The 17,270-nt window shown below is 45.9% G+C and overlaps 1 protein-coding gene across 3 annotated transcripts in view; it reads left to right on the top strand.

Moving 5' to 3' along the window:
* Positions 1 to 17,270, top strand: part of LOC117365620 (adenosine deaminase domain-containing protein 2-like) — a 54,444-nt gene that overhangs the window by 25,986 nt on the left and 11,188 nt on the right. For all 3 annotated transcript variants that reach the window (XM_033956188.1, XM_033956189.1, XM_033956190.1), the window contains exons 4-11: positions 792 to 941; positions 1,542 to 1,604; positions 9,551 to 9,676; positions 11,248 to 11,398; positions 11,630 to 11,794; positions 12,265 to 12,479; positions 12,586 to 12,820; positions 13,151 to 13,283. In XM_033956188.1, coding sequence (XP_033812079.1) covers positions 792 to 941; positions 1,542 to 1,604; positions 9,551 to 9,676; positions 11,248 to 11,398; positions 11,630 to 11,794; positions 12,265 to 12,479; positions 12,586 to 12,820; positions 13,151 to 13,283 — 1,238 coding nt within the window. The remainder of the gene's footprint in view (positions 1 to 791; positions 942 to 1,541; positions 1,605 to 9,550; positions 9,677 to 11,247; positions 11,399 to 11,629; positions 11,795 to 12,264; positions 12,480 to 12,585; positions 12,821 to 13,150; positions 13,284 to 17,270) is intronic.

Below are 17,270 nucleotides of genomic sequence, written 5' to 3'. Positions count from 1 at the left end.
CAAGCCCTGATGTGGCAGAAGCAGGCGGCGGTCCTGAGCCACGAACTCCCTTGCTCTCTCCCTCCTTTCCCTTCCTTACCCGAGCGCAGCCAGTCAGCAAGAGGCTGCCTCAAAACAGGCTGCTTGCAGACAACCCTTGCAGGGCCTTTACTCATGCGTTAGAAGTGATGAGTTCTTGGATCAGGACCGCCGCTTGCTTCTGCCACTTTGGGGCTTGAGGGAAGGAGGACAGCTGTGCGGCTCAGGACCACTGCCGCGCTGGTGCTTTGGGGCGGGGGGAATTGAGAGTGTGTTAGACAAGGTTTCCAATACACTCTCAATTAACCAGAAAAACAGTTATCTGGTATCCACCATTCCCCGTGGGTGCCGGATAACTGAGATTCTTTTGTAGTCATGTTAGGCCATTTGAATGCATGGAAATAAGTTGTCAATAGAAAAGCAAAAAAAAAAAAAAATATATATATAATGTGATAACGTCTATTGTTAGTGCATTTCTATGGAAAAGCATTTGGGAGCTTTATATAGACCATATCTGTTGTATCTTGCTGAGGGAAGGGAATGGGGTTTCTATATACTACTTGAACAATGTGTATTAAGCGGTTTACGCAAGCATTTTTCCCTATCTGTCCCAGTGGGCTCAGTCTATCTAATGTATTTGGGGCAGTGGAGGATTAAGTGACTTTCCCAGGTCAGAAGGAGCAGTGCAGGATTTGAACCCTAACCTCAGGGGGATGTATGAAGTCTGTGTGCAGGCTACTTGCATTTATATGTCCTGTCTTTTCCCCGTCCAGCCTCATCTCTTCAGTTCTCCCTCTGCGCCGTGGTGGATGGAGTTACCTTTCCTGAAGGGATAGGGAGCAGCAAGAGGGAAGCCAAGATCCGAGCAGCCCAAAATGCTCTTCGCCAGCTGCGGCAGATGCTTGAGTTCCAGGACGACAAAGGTAAGAGTTGCACATTCCACTGCCTGACTTTGGGCTGGGTTGCACCTCTCACCCCTACCCTTCAACCTCTGATTCAAGAACCTGTGCAACTCTGTACCCTCTTTGTACTCCTCCACTCAGCTATCTGCTGACTCGGAGCTTGATACGCATGCCCACTCCTTTCCCGCAATTGCTAACTTATTGAGGACATCGGGAATAGAGAATGACATGGGGACAAATTTATCCACATCCCTGCGGGTTTTGTCGCTGTCCCTGTCCCATTCTTGTAAGCTCTGCCTTAACTGCACAAGTCTCGAACAATTTTGATTTTAAAGTGTTTGAGGCTTGTGCAGATGAGGACAGAACTTATAGGAATTGGATAGGAAAAGAACTCGCCGAGACGGGAAAAAGAGTTCCCACGGGGATGGGGAAAAATCTTCCCCCGTGTCAGGACTGAACCAAGGGTGGGAGGGGGCTTGATTTTGTATTATCTCTGTGGCTGTGGTCTATGCCCTTCCCTTGAGCTATCTCTTGCATGTACTGGCCAGATATAGGTAGAGTTGGGTAGAGTTCCAGATGACTGATTTTTAGCAAAGTACAGTACTTTGTGTCTGTTCACAGAACCTGAATCGCATTGTAAGGCCTTGAACCAAGCAACTGTTACTCATGTCACCCCACCAATAGGTATGGTCTTCATTTTTATTTTTTTAAGCACTCTTGGACTGCCTCCTTGTTTTGCACATCCCCACTTCTTGCTCATTCCTAAGTTTTTCTTCTCCATTTGCTTGTGTATACACTCACCTCCCTCTATATATTTCCTGGGTCCTTACAGGGTCTTAACTCCCACATCCAGTCTCCCTTTCCGCAGGGCTTAATTTGTACAAAATTGGAGCTGGAGGGGGGAGGGCAGGAAAAACAGTTGAAGAGGGGCTGGATTAGAGAGTATACTTCCCCCTCCATATTCACGGTTTTGCGGACTGCGGTTTCGGTTATTCTTTGTTTTTTGATTGAAGGTCCCACCCACAAATTTACATCATAGGAAATCGATGTTATCCCAGGACAAGCAGGCAGCATATTCTCTACATGTGGGTGATGTCATCCACGGAGCCCGGACGCGGACAGCTTTTCAAGCAAACTTGATTAAAGATTTCAAGTTTGCTGGTGCTGCACCACGCATGTGTGTGCCTTCCTGCTCCACTGGAGGGCGCATCCCCTCCTCATGGTCTTCAGTTCTTAGTTTTCCGTGGAGCCAGAAAGCCCTGTCGTTTTTCTCTCCATGTTGAAGTGCCTTTCTAGCACCGCGGCTTCTTTGTGTTTCTCGGAGTCGCTGTGCGCCTTTTTGCCTTTGGGTTTTTTCATACAAAAAAAAAAAAGTTTTTGACTTCCGTGATTTTGGACTTCGGCATCCGCCGCCTGGCCTCGACTTGGCTGCGGCCGTTTTTTTCCCTCTATGTCCCGGCCTCTTACCGGGTTTAAAAAGTGCACCCAGTGCGGTTGGCTGTTGTCAATCACCGACCCGCATCGGTGGTGTATCTTGTGCCTGGGGGCCGATCATCCGACCGACGCTTGCCCCCGGTGTGCTAATTTTCAGAATTGTGCCCTGTGGCGGCGTCGGGCCCGCATGGCTGAACTTTTTGCTGGAGAGCCGGTGGCTCTGGTCTCGGCCTCGACATTGGTGTCGGCCTCGAAGACCTCAGCCTCGGCTAAGACCTCGACCTCGAAGGGCTCGACCCTGGCTTCGAAGACCTCGGCTCCGGGTAAGTCCCCTCTTCCTTCTTCAGGGTCAGCGCTGGCGAGGAAGCCGGCCTTGGAGTCTCCGGCCGTCCATGGTGGGAGTGTGCTCCCCCCGGTCTTGTCCAAGCCCTCCAAGCGTGCTTCTGCCTCCCGGGAATACTCATCCTCGAGGTCGCCCTCGGTGGAATGCACTGCTGCACCTGATAGACCCTCGATTGTCTCGGTGCCTGTGTTCCAGGGTATGCTGCGAGCCTTGATATCCTCGGAGCTCTCCTCGGCTTTGGCCTGTTTGACCCCGCGGCTGGTAGACCAGCCCGAGCGTCCTGTTGAGGCCCCGCGGGGCAAGGTGCATCAGTCTCGGCGTCTTTCTTCCTCCGACTCTTCGCCTCTGGGCGTTCCTCTCCTTCAGGGTGGCCGAAGCCAAAGCGCTGATCGGGGCGTGCCTCGACCCTGTCTCGCCGCTTGGCGAAGCAGCCCCGGGACTCCCCCCCCCCCCCCCGAGGTGGGGCTGGTCTCTGGGTCACCGGACTGAGGCTCTCCGGGTCTCGGTGGTGTCCTTGTCCAACCCCCGATTGTTTAAGTCACCAGCCTGGTCCGGGGCCCCGGCCCAGGGAGCCGGGGCATTGAGAGGCTCCCCTTCGGTGTCCCGAGGCGTGTCGCCTCGGTGGCGGACCTCGGTGCCTTGAACCCCGGGGTCCTTGCCTCAGGCGTCCTCGAGGCGCAGGCGGTCCTCGACCCCGCCGCGTTCCTTTAGTGGAGCGTCCTGGGCTTCCGGGCATGGTGACACTTAATAGGCCGCCTCACTATTCTCGGGAGGCCTCGCCCTCTTTCTAGGCAGCACTGCGGTCTCGCTCGACCACCCCTCTTGAGGACCAGTCGGAGGGTCGCCCTTCTTCCTTCACAAGGTTTGTCCAGGACATGGGGAGAGCGCTCAATCTTGACCTCCAATTCTGACTCCAAGTATACCAAGGAGTTCCTGGAGGAGATGTACCTCCCTTGTCCTCCTCTGGAGTCTTTGCGGCTCCCTTTGAATCCGGTTCTACGCCAGGCTTTCTTCCGGAATGTGGAGACCCCTTATGCGGTCCCCGCTATTCCGTCCAAAATGGAGTCTAGATACCGGACTGTTCCATGCCCGGGGTTTGAGAAGGCGCAGCTTTCCCACCAGTCTTTGCTGTTCGAGTCTTTCCTGAAGAAGTCTCATCCCTCTAGGATCTCCGCGGCTGTCCCGCCGGGCCGGGAAGGAAGGACCATGGATAAGTTTGGTAGACGCCTCTACCAAAATTCCATGATGGCCAACAGGGTCTTGAACTATACCTTCTCGTTCATCTCGTATCTGAAGGTCCTTGTCAAATCTTTGCCTGCTTTTCAGGGTGATTTGCCCGCCTTTCGCCATGCGGAGTTTGGGCTGGTGGTGGACTCTCTTTTGCAGCTTCGTCTGCATTTGTTCCATGCCGTTTACGATGCCTTCGAGCTTTCCTCTCGGGTCTCTGCCTTTGCGGTCGCCATGCGCTGTTTGGCATGGCTTCGCATTGTTGATATGGACCCCAACCTTCAGGACCGATTAGCGAATCTCCACTGTGTGGGGCACGAGCTCTTTGACGACTCGATTGAGGCGGCCACTAAGCGCCTCTTGGAGCACGAGTGGTCCTTTGCGTCCTTGGTGTGTCCTAAGCTGAAGCCCACTCCTTCGAAGGCGTATTGACTGCCGCCACGGCGGTACTCGCAGAAGTCTACACCTGCCTTCTCTTGTCCGCCTCCTCGATGCCAGCGGCAGCAACGGGCTCCTCCTATGCCTCAGACCCCTGCTGTGTCTAAGCCCGCGCCGTCTTTTTCACTGGCTGAGCGGAAGGGGGCGGGCCCCCTCCACTTTGGACATCGTCCCTCTTCCTATTGGGGGCCGTCTACGGGCGTTCTATCTGACCTGGACCTGCATCACGTCGGACGCATGGGTCCTCTCCGTTGTCGGAGAGGGGTATTCGCTGAACTTCCGGGAGTTGCCTCCGGACAATCCTCCCAGCGGGTCTCTTTCAAATCGAGCGCAGCTTCCCTTACTCCTCCTGGAGGCTCGGACTCTTCTTAGTCTTCGGGCTATGGAGGAGGTTCACCCCTCCCAGCGGGGGTGGGTTTTTTACTCCCGGTACTTCCTGGTCCCCAAAAAGACTGGGGACCTCCGTCCTATTCTGGACCTCCGGAAGCTGAACAAGTTCCTGGTTCGGGAAAAGTTCTGGATGCTCTCGCTTCCTGTTTTGTATCCGTTGCTGAACGAGGGCGACTGGATGTGTTCCCGCGATCTGAAGGAGGCCTACACTCACGTGCCAGTTCATCTGGCTTGTTGCCGGTTCCTGCGCTTTCAGGTGGGGGCCTGCATCTTCAGTACAGGGTCCTCCCATTTGGGCTGGCTTCATCCCCACGAGTCTTCACGAAGTGTCTTGTGGTGGTGGCTGCGGCTCTGCGGTTGCGGGGACTCCAGGTCTTCCTGTACCTTGACGACTGGCTGATCAAAGCCCCGTCGAGGGAGGGGGTTATTTCAGCGACCTGTCGGACTATTACGTTCCTTCAGAGTCTGGGGTTCGAGGTAAACTTCCCCAAGTCTCAGTTGTGCCCCTCTCAGTTTATCTGGGCGGTGCTGGACACGGTTCGCCTCCTGTCGTTCCTGCCTCCCCCTCGGCAAGCCGCGCTCGTGCGGCTGAGCCGGCAGGTGTCCCTGCGGACTTCGGTCTCGGCCAAGCAGATGATGGTCCTCTTGGGTCACATGGCCTCCACCGTGCATGTCGCACCATTCGCGAGACTGCATTTGAGGGTCCCTCAGTGGACTCTGGCCTCTCAGTGGCGGCAGGATCGGGATCCTGCTTCTCATCGCATTACGGTAACTCCCTCCTTGAGACGCTCGCTCCGTTGGTGGACCACCTCGTCCAATCTTTCCAGAGGTTTGCTCTTTCTTGCTCCTCCGTATCACAAGGACCTCACGACGGACTCCTCGGCGTATGCTTGGGGGGTGCATCTCGACGGGCTGCGTACACAGGGCCTTTGGTCGAGTGTGGACCGCCGTTGTCACATCAACTTGTTGGAGCTTCGGGCCATTTACAATGCTTTGGTGGCCTTCCGACATCTGCTTCAGGATCAGGTGGTCCTGGTGCGCACGGACAACCAGGTGGCGATGTATTACGTGAACAAACAGGAGGGTACATGTTCCCTGTCTCTTTGCAAGGAAGCTCTTCGCCTTTGGAATTGGGCGTTCCACCACAACATCTTTCTTCGAGCGGTGTATATCCAGGGCGAGCACAACTGTCTGGCGGACAGGTTAAGCCGCCTTCTGCAGCCGCACAAATGGTCGCTCCATTCCCAGACTCTGCACCAAGTGTTTCTACGGTGGGGGACTCTGCAGGTAGATCTCTTTGCCTCGCCTCTCAATCACAAGTTGCCTCTGTTCTGCTCCAGGGTATTCTCCCCGGACCGTCTTGAGGCCGATGCATTCCTTTTGGATTGGACGGGCAGGTTCCTGTATGCATTTCCTCCCTTCCCGTTGATTCTGAGGACTCTTGTCCATCTGAAGTCTGCCCGCACCACCATGATTCTTTTTAAAAAAATCTTTATTCATTTTCAAAAATTACAACAAGTGTACAACATTCATAGCCCCTCAGTGGCCTCGGCAGCCCTGGTTTTCCCTGCTTTTTCAACTCAGTGTCAGGGATCCTCTGCTTCTGCCTGTGTTTCCTTCTCTGCTGTCTCAGAGTCGGGGTTCACTGTTGCATCCCAATCTGCAGTCTCTTCATCTGACGGCTTGGTTCCTTTCCACTTGACACCTTCCCTGGGGTTGTCCTGGTCGGTGCGGGATGTTCTGGAAGCCTCCCGGAAGGCTTCTACTACACAGTGTTACGCCCAGAAGTGGACTAGATTCGCCACTTGGTGTGCGTCCAATCAGGTAGAACCTTTGTCTGCTTCTTTGTCTTCGGTTTTGGATTATTTGCTTCATTTGTCTCGGTCTGGCCTCAAGACCAATTGTGTTCGTGTCCATCGTAGTGCGATTGCTGCCTTCCATCGGCAGCTTGATGGAAAGTCGCTGTCTGTCCACCCCTTGGTTTCTCGTTTCATGAGGGGTCTCTTGCATGTCCATCCTCCTCTCAAGCCTCCCCCTGTGGTTTGGTATCTCAATGTGGTCCTCGCTCAATTGATGAAACCTCCTTTTGAGCTCATGGACAAAGCTCATCTGAAGTTCCTTACTTGGAAGGTGATCTTCCTGCTTGCCCTCACGTCTGCTCGCAGGGTCAGTAAGCTGCAGACTTTGGTCGCGGACCCACCTTTTACTGTTTTCACCATGACAAGGTGGTCCTGCGCACTCATCCCAAGTTCTTGCCTAAAGTGGTGTCAGATTTTCACCTAAATCAGTCTATCGTTCTTCCGGTGTTTTTTCCGAAGCCCCACTCTCATCCTGGGGAGGTGGCGCTTCATACTCTTGACTGTAAGAGGGCGTTGTCGTTCTATCTCCAACGCACCCAGCCTTATCGGAAGGCTCCTCAGTTGTTCTTATCTTTTGATCCTAATCGGTTGGGCCGTCCTGTTTCCAAGCGCATCTTGTCCAACTGGTTGGCTGCTTGTATTTCCTTCTGCTATGCTCAGGCTGGTCTCTCTTTGCATGGTCTGGTCATGGGACATAAAGTCCGAGCGATGGCGGCTTCTGTCGCTTTCCTCAGGTCCACGCCCATTGAGGAGAGCTGCAAGGCTGCCACTTGGTCTTCGGTTCATACCTTCACCTCACTACTGTCTGGATACTTTGTCCAGAAGCGATGGCCGGTTTGGCCAGTCGGTTTTGCGTAATCTGTTTTCCTAAATTGCCAATTTCCCTCTGTCCCTTTTTTTGGTTAGCTTGGAGGTCACCCACATGTAGAGAATATGCTGCCTGCTTGTCCTGGGATAAAGCACAGTTACTTACTATAACGGGTGTTATCCAGGGACAGCAGGCAGATATTCTCGCAACCCTCCCACCTTCCCGGGGTTGACTTCTTTGCTAGCTATCTGAACTGAAGACCACGAGGAGAGGACGCGCCCTCTAATGGAGCAGGAAGGCACACACATGCGTGGTGCAGCACCATCAAACTTGAAATCTTCAATCAAGTTTGCTTGAAAAGCTGTCCGCGTGGGGGCTCCGTGGATGAGGTCACCCACATGTAGAGAATATCTGCCTGCTGTCCCTGGATAACACCTGTTACGGTAAGTAACTGCTCTCCGGGAGATGCACAAAGAAAATAGCTGCTCCCAGCTGCACTTTCTTCATTGGAACAGGTCAGGTTATTTGCGGCTTTGTGTCTTTTTTTTTTTTTTTTAACAGAAAAACTGCAAATAACTTACGAAAAGATATTTGCAGTTTTTCTCTATTCACTGCCTTGCCGTTCCCCTGTCACCACGAATGCGGAGGGGAAGTGTAGAGCGATTGCTCTTTCCCAGGTAGAGAATGCCCCAGTGTAAAGTTTGTTCCTATCCCCATCCCTGCAGATATTTTCCTTATTTGCACTGGCCTCAAAACACTTATTTTATATTTAAATCTTTTAATCAAAGTATATAAAGGGGCAATATTATGTTCAACTATTTGTAAACAACAAATAGAGCCTTCCATTTCAATCTGGTTTTGGTACAACTTTACCAAAGATTTGGTTGCCTGTGTTTTTACATCATCTGGGAAGATAACTGGATTGTCTTTCAGACTTGTGTGTAGAAGAGAACCAACAGTGTAGTAGATGAACAGGAAAATAAATGCCTATCAAAGGGTTGGAAATGCTCCTTGAGGCCAGCAACGATGGATGAATCTCTTGCAGTGCTTAATATAAACTGTTGTTATTATTAATGTTGTTAATATCAGATGGTCACTGTTATACTCTGTAATTCGCTGACTGTACAGTTTCACCTCACTGTAAACCGCCTAGAAGTCGCAAGATTGTTGGCGGTATATAAGAATAAAGTTATTATTATTATTATAAGCAACTGGGCATGTGGTGGAAGGACATTGCAGATGGTAGAAGTCTGATTAGCAGACAATACATAAATGATGTCATTTAAGTGCTTAATTTAAATCCCAAAGCAGCTTCTGCAATGGTAGGTTGAGGTAGGTTATAGAAATGGTCAAAAACCACTTCACAGGTCGCGGACCTGATGGGCCGCCACGGGAGCGGACCGCTGGGCGAGATGGACCTCTTGTCTGACCCAGTGAGGCAACTTCTTATGTTCTTATGTTCATTGAATTCAGATGCCAATCGCCTTAAGATGTGTTCCATGTAGTTGGAACAGCCTATTTTAAGGCTTGTCTAGTGAAGGACACAGGCACACAGTTTGTCCCCGCCCCACGGTTAATTGTGGGTATCTGTCCCCGTGTCATTTTTTTAGCTCCAGGTTCATCCCCTCCTCTGCAAGCTGCCTGGAAAGAAGGGGCTGGAACGTAACACCCTTATGGCTCTGCAGTCTGAAAAGTGATGGAACTGTGCTCTAGGCCATGCTCCAGAAATTAAGCCCTGCTCCTTACATCAGTACTTCTCAATCTGGTCCTCAGAATGTTCCAAATTAGTCAGGTTTTTAGAATAGCCATAATACATGCTTGAGAGAGAGTTGCATTCACTCTCTCCTTGATGGGCAAATATCTCGTGCATATTCATTTATGGATATCCTGAAAACCCGACTGGCCGGGTGTGCTCTGAGGACTGGGTTGAAAAGCACAGCGCTACATGTTCATACTCTGGGTCCCTGGCATACTTTCACTCCCAACTCTTCTTTTGCAATTTCTCACCCTCTTCTCCAGCCCCATATGTACCTTGGACACCATGTTACCTTGTGTTCCTTCTGTGTTCTTGCCCTCTCTCTGCTGCTTGCATATTATTGACATCTCTGATATGTTTGTCCCTCCCCTATAGAGACGTTGCTGGTGCATGAAGACCGTTGTGCCGCTATCAGCAGTTTCATTTATGATCATCTGTTGGAAAATGCTAAGGATTATCAGAGCTGCAAGAGTTCTCTGGCAGTTTTTATCCTGGAGCGGGGTAATGTGGAAGAATCCTTAGACACATACCAGAGGCCTGTAGTAGTATTTATCCTGGAGTGGGGTAATGTGGGGTGGGAGGGAAGACTCTGGATACAAATCGAGAGGCTGGAGGATGTGAAAGATTCTAAAAGTTAAGAAGTGAGGGGCAGGGCATTTGTTCATGAGAAGTGGTTTATTTTAAAAATTTACCACCACACATCATCTATGAGGGGAATTCAATAATTTATCTACCTGAGTATAAAAGAAAGTAGCAAGTGTGTTGAAACATGTGACATCTCCAGGTTACTCATGCACAGTTGTGGCTCAATGTGAGCCTAAACATTCCAAGAGACAGGATGTCAGGAGTGTCCCCGTGCAAATCAAGTAAGAAACTGCTAGATTTGGAGCACCATTCAATGATAATTTCTCACAAAAGAAGGGAAACAGCAAAAGGAGATCCATGAATGCATGACAGCAGTTTCTGGTGAGTGCCCCATCATCCTACAAAGTAAAATTTTGAAGCAAGCAGTTTAAGTGGAGTAGAGAGTCCATTCAAGATGACCATCACACTGGACAGCCTGTGGAAGCAACTTCCACAGAAATATGCAATAAAGTCAAGGATTTAATTTTGTCAGATGAATTAAGGTTTACCAAATAGCAGCTGAACAAATGGGCATCTCAGCAGGTACAGTTTGGAAAATAATTCATGAAAGGTTGGGCATGTCAAAGGTTCATGCAAGATGGGTTCCAAGAATGCTGATGCCATGTCATGGCCACGAGGCTCCAGTGCTGTCAAGAGAACTTGGAGATGCTCCGTGAAGACCAAGTGAATTTTTTTCATCGTTTGGTGACTGGAGAAGAGACTTGGTATATCACAGAGATCCTGAGTCCAAAACGGAGGCAATGCTGTGGAAGCACAAGTCATTCCCCCACCTCAAAAAAGTTCAAGACAGAAAAATCTGCAGGCAAAGTCATGGCGCTGTCTTCTAGGATGATGGACTTTTGCTTCTGGAGTTCATGCCACACAAGACATCCATAACTGGGGAGAGTTTTGCCAACACAATGATCATTTTGCGTGAGTCAAGGTGAAAAGATGAGGAAAACTCACAGCAGGCGTGCTGCTTCTTCACGACAATGTACTGGTGCACATGTCATGACAATCACGGGCTGCCATCCAAGAATGTGGGTTTCAGAGCTGAACCATCAACCCTACAGTCCTGACCTGGCTCCCTCAGATTATTTCCTGTTGAGTTTTGAATCTCTCGGACAGTGGTTTTCAAGCGTTGAAGACATCAAGGAAGCTGTAACATCCTGATTTGAAGGTCAAAAAGAATTATTTTCAAAGAGGTTAAAGTCATTGCAGGAAAAGTGAATGGAGCTATTGGGGGAGACTGTATTGAAAAATAAAACACTTTTTTTTTTCCCTACTAAGGTGGATAAAATATTGAACGCCTCTCGTACTATTCTGAGCAGTTCACAAGAAATAGTAACAGCATTGTGTATTTTTTTTCTAGTAATATGCTAACATAACAGTAGGCGCAGATCTTCTCATGCACAACTCTTGGTGTCCGCTTACTTTACTACCTGCAGAGGTTTCAGAGAGCCCAGACTGTTATGGAGAGGTATATGAGGCAATAGCATTGGGCACAGGAGATGTGTCCTATACCGGCTGGCTGGAGTTTAATGGCTTGTTACTGCATGATATGCATGCCTTGGTCACTGCCCGCAGAGCGCTGCAGAGGTGAGTACATAGAGGATGAATGAATACTTAGATCGTATCACTGAAATAGGTCACGTAGACGACTGCACGGACAAGAGGGTCCCAGAGGATGCCTTTTGATTCCCTTATAGATCCTTCTTTGGAGATGCCTAGAATTCACTTTCTAATCTGAGATTTTTGTACTCCTGCTGTTGGCTGTGGAATGCCTGTGATGCTTTCGAATGGGCAATGGTGAATGTCTTTCGCCAACAGGTATTTCTACAAGCAACTGATGCTGTTCCATAGTGGAAAACCTTTGGCTATGCAAAAATCCATCTTCTGTTACGCAGAGGACACAGGTCTGCTTTGTCTTAAACCCAAGATCTTTTTGCATCTCTTCCTTAGCAAGAATCCTTCTGGAGCAGCTGAGAACTTCCAGTAAGTCTGATTCTCCTTTCTTTTCCCTCATATATGTGCACATGCTTATGGAACGTTCAGGGAGCATGTACTTACCAAGGTGTACATGCCTATAAGCATATATGCACATTCCAGGGAAGCATGCGCCCAACCATATGTGCATACACACATGCTTGCAGAGGATAGCTTGTGTGCACATATGTGCTGAAACTCTTGAGTTACACTTCTGATTACACATGCATTGCATACCAAGTTTATTAAAAATTTGATTAAACGCTTATCAAATTCTAAGCATTTTACAATAATAAAAAAATGGGAGGAATGAGCAGTGAATAAACATGACATAAAACAAACTTACAATAAGAACAAAAGGTAGGAGGGGAAAACTACAATAAATACACTTGCTGAATGGCACATGCCCGCTCATAGTATGTTTCACAGATGGAGTACCCTGTGTCAGATCCTTAACGCTTTTCACACACTTTTCACAGTAATCTTTGTGTGGAGTATGACTCCTCACTGGCTCTTCACATCCAAGCCAAGGGGGCCCTAAAGCCAGCCTCGTATTGCCGGCCATGTGTGCTGGCTGCCCGTGTGTGCTGTATGTCTGGCAGCGATAAGCTTACCCGCTGGAACGTGCTGGGAGTACAGGGAGCGCTTCTCAGTAATCTAATCTACCCCATCTATATCTCCAGTTTGGTGCTAGGTAAGGAAAGTGATAACAGAACTCTTCTTTTTTTGGCTCCTTAACGCTTGGGTTATGCGTACCTACCGGCTCTCCTATTCTAACTCTGTAGTGCTTCTGCTTGCAGGAAGCAAGTTTGCAGACATTGCTGCAGTAGACCGGGCAATAAATCGGAGGCAACAGCCTGAGGATCATATGAGGCTGCCAAAGCCCTATGCAGTGAAACAGTTACAGGCCTTCCAGGGACCTCAGGTGTTCTTGGCACAGTGTGACCCAGCCTGCCAGACTCTCAGTCTCAATTGGACACGGGGGGACCAGAATTTTGAAATAGTAGATGGAACCACAGGCAAAGTGACAAAGGAGTGAGTAACCAAAAAATGGGGGTCCTGAGAACAGTCTCTCTTAGTTCTGCTGAGATCATTTTCTTTCACCACGCTGATCGTTATTGGCCTTTACTGCCCAAATATGCTGGCTTCTCTTATGATCTGTCTTCTTCCTTGGGTCTGGGCATACTTGCTGGGGGTTGAGGATGCAAGGCTGTGCTGCCTCTGTAGAGAGAATGAGAAAGATGCTTCATTTTGGTGAAATGAGCATATGGCTCTGCCTGTGTGCAGGATTGAAAAATGGGTGTGGTCTTGATGCCATGCTGCGCCTCTTATGACCGCCTTTTTGCATCTTTTTTCTTACCACAGCTCACCGACACAAGACAGCGTATCTGGTGGCAGTCGCCTCTGCAAGGCTGCAATGCTGAGTTACTTCCGGAACCTTCTGCGGACCATGAAGAAGGATGACCTCCTTCAGTTGCCTACCTACCAGCAAGCAAAGGTAGGCACAGAAACCAGGGTGTGCCGTGGCAAAGGCCTTTACTAGTGTAGCATGAATATCTAACATTTAGGTAGTCAAGATGGATACTTGAGGAGTGGTTTTGCCACTCTATGGGACCTGTCCAGTTAGTTGGTTTTATAGGCTATTCACATAGAATATGTGTGACAGAGATCTAAAGGCACTGCCTCTGTTGTGTTCAAATATTTTCCAATTGATTTCTTTGATTCTGTGACCAGAGAGTTTTGGGGAAGAGTGCTAAATGTGTATTTAGATGTCAGCAAGGTTTCTGACAGTTTTATTATCTGGAAATTATAAATAAAAACTATAAAGGGCCTTAAATTGACTGGCTGGCTTAGAAATTGATTGATCTGTATCTAGGCACCCAAAGGCTGAGTAACTTAATGCAGTAGTCTGAAAACCAGGGGAACTGGGTTCATTTCCAACCGCAGCTCGCACACAAAATGGTCGTGTGATCGCAGCGCTCCTCTTACCTGGGCAATCGTTGAATAAATAAAGATTTCCTTTTAAACTGTTTTCGGCTGAAAACATCAGAGAGGACAGCGGGAGCATGGCGAGCACCCGACAGAGTAAGAGTGAAACCGGAGGGGCTGTGAAAAGGCAGAAGCAGGATCAAATTACCCCGAGTAAGGTTCCGCTTCCTGCTGATGTATCAAAGGAGTTAAGCAAAGCTGAAGTTATGGGGGAACTGAGGCAAATCAAACAAATGCTGACAGAGACTATGAGTAATATGGCAGAACTGAAGGAAGAAATCCTGAATATACACAGACAAATGGAAGTAGCTAATAAAAGAACAACAGAGTTAGAAGTTAAAATGGAGAGCTTAGAATGTGAAGGAAAAAGATGCAAAAATGACAGTTTGGAAATAATTCAATTGAAAAGTCAGCTGGAAGATTACGAAAACCGTGGAAGAAGAAAGAATATAAAACTTTTTGGAATACAGGAAAATTTGGAAGGGAAAAATGCAATACAGTTTTTAGAAAATTTAATTCCTAGATTATTGCAGTTGGATTTCAAACAGCCTTTGGAAATAGAACGGGCGCGCAGGATTCCAATAAAGAGTCTGAAAAATCAAGGGAGACCAAGACCATTAATATTCAAGATGTTAAGATACCAGCAAGCAATAGAAATTTTAAATGCTGCCAAAAAAGATAAAAACTTAAACTATAAAGGATCCAAAATATGGTTTTTACCAGACTTTGCTAAAAATACAGCAAATATTAGGAAGAAATTCCTTGATCTGAGATCTCAATTAAAGGAAAAAGGATATAAGTATGGGTTATATTACCCAGCAAAAATGAGGGTATCTTGTGGGGATAAATCTTTGTATTTTGTTGATCCGGAAAAACTAAAGACCTTTCTTTCAAAATCAGAACCTATGTCATTTTAGCACAATGGGTGTTGAAATGAAGGGATAAATACTAAGACTGGATTGGTGGATATTGAACAAAAAATTAAATATAAAGAACTATGGGACTTTTGTTTGTTGGAAAAAGAAGAATATGCAACAAAGAACAGGAAATAAAAATGAACAAGTGAAAAAGAAAATAAAAGAATGTAAAAAAGAAAGTAGAAAGAAGGATAGACTGGAAAGACATTAAAGTGAAGTTATTAGATTGAACTTTTAGGAGACTGAAAGATGGATGGTTGGAGTAAAGAATGAACAAGAAGGATTAAAGGACTGGACAAATTAACACAAAAGGAAAAGTGAAGACTGAATAGGAAAATAAATAGATGTGAAGAAGAAGAAAGCAGGATTGATAGACTAAAAGGATATTATAAAAAAAAAAAAAAATGAATGACAATTGGCAGTCAAAAGTCTTTAAGAGTGGATGGATGGAGATAAATAAATATGAAAGTTCAGTTTATTTAATGTCAGAAAAGGAGAAAGTAAAGAATGAAAGGACAATAAGGAAAAGATTGCAGAATGGACTAATGATAGAAAGGACAAGTTATATGATATTTAAATGCAAGTAAAGGAAAGGAAAATGAATAATATAAAAGAAAGATACATAAGAATTTATTGGTAGCTGAAGGAATGTAAAGATTGATGTTGTGATAATATAGTTTTAAAAAGATTGGATTTAATTTGGAGAAGAGGAAATATAAAAAGGGGGAAAAAAAAAATTATTTTGAAAATGAAATACAAATGTTTAAATACAAATAGGGGATAAAAACTTATAAAATTGAAATTTTTTTTTAAACAAATATATGAAGAGATGGATATTTGTTGTTGGATATTTAAAGGAGGATAGGAGAAGATGGATTAGATAATATAAGATATAGGAAAATGATACTTTTTATTAAATATATGACTATGATAGAATTTTCTTGAATGAAATAAAATGTTGGGGGAATGAATTAGAGATTGGTGAAATGATAAAAATGCATTAATGGAATGTTAGGAAATAAATATGGTTATGTGACTAAAGGTTAAATAATAGATAGAGAAATTAATTACTTTAAAATGGAAAAAGAAGAGAGATATAATTAGATATATTGTGGAGAGGTAGTGAGTTTGTCTCAAAGGATAAAGGGGTTATTAATAAATATTGGTTGCCTGGGGGAGGGGGGAAGTTGGGATTACTGTCCAATGTGTGTCCTTAAGCAGTCATTATATTGGGGGGGGAGGGGTGGGAAGAAGGTGGGTATTAAAGATATTACTAGGATGATTAAGGAAAAGATTAATAAAGGATTGGGTAATTTGGAGGTAAGAATGTGTGCCATGGGGAGAAGTTTTTTAGATCTTAGTTATGGAAGAAGGGAAGAGGAAGATTATGATAAGGAGTATAAAATATATTATGTCTTAAGATATTTTCTATTAATGTCAATGGCCTGAATCATGTAATCAAAAGGAAAAAGGTATCATTTTTAAAGAAGCAAAACGCGGATGTTTATTGTCTGCAGGAGACCCATCTTAATATAAAGGAATCACAGAAACTAATGGGTGGGTGGGTGAAAGAATGTTTTTTTGCTCCAGCAGAGGGTAAAAAAGCAGGAGTAGCAGTTCTTATAAATAAAAAGTGTATGGCCAATTTTAAGATAGTAAATTCGGACCCACATGGAAGATGGCTACATGTTGATATAAGTATGGGAAATAATGCCCTGACGTTGTTCAATATATATGCCCCTAATTTGAATCAATCAGAATTCTTTAAAAAATTGCAGAGTATGTTGTTACCACTGGCTGCTTCTAATTTAGTGGTGTCTGGAGATTTTAATGCTGTAATGGATCCATTAATGGATAAAAAACCAGGTAAAAGTATAAAATCTTATAGGTTTAGATAATTTGGTTCAATCATGTGATTTGAAGGATATATGGCGCATTCTTCATTTTAATGATCAGGAATTTTCATTTTGTTCACAGGTTCATAAATCATTTTCAAGAATAGATTATATTTTTATTTCATCACATAAGGTGCAGCAAGTGATTAAGGCTTCCATTGATCCCATTATCATTTCGGATCATGCGGGAGTATGGATAGATTTACAATTAGATCAGTTAGAAAATAGAAGACCTCTTTGGAGATTTGATAATGCATTGCTTGTGGATGAAAAATTTTTGGAAAATTTTAAAACACAAATTAGTGATTTCTTTCAAATTAATTTAGTGGAAGATACATCTATTGAAAATGTATGGGACGCTTTTAAAGCGACTATGAGAGGTCATATTATATCATATTCGGCTTTTGTTAGGAAACAGATTAAAAAACAGTATATAGAGTTAGAAAAAGAAATTAAAATACTAGAAACTAAATTGGTAAGCAAATGGGAACATGATGTATTACAAGCTCTTTTGAAAGCAAAAGGTAAATATAACGAATTAGCTTCAAAAATGATAAGAAAAGACTTGTTTTCCAAACAGACAATGTATTATGGAAATTCTAATAAGGCGGGAAGATTATTGGCAAATTATCTTAAAGCAAAAAAAAGAAGAACTAACATTAATGGGATAAAAGATGATAATGG

The sequence above is a fragment of the Geotrypetes seraphini genome, chromosome 8 (genome assembly GCF_902459505.1).
Source record: "Geotrypetes seraphini chromosome 8, aGeoSer1.1, whole genome shotgun sequence".
In the NCBI taxonomy this organism is placed as follows: domain Eukaryota; kingdom Metazoa; phylum Chordata; class Amphibia; order Gymnophiona; family Dermophiidae; genus Geotrypetes; species Geotrypetes seraphini.
The sequence above is the reverse complement of the archived record's forward strand: the minus strand, read 5'-3'. Positions and strand labels throughout refer to the sequence as shown.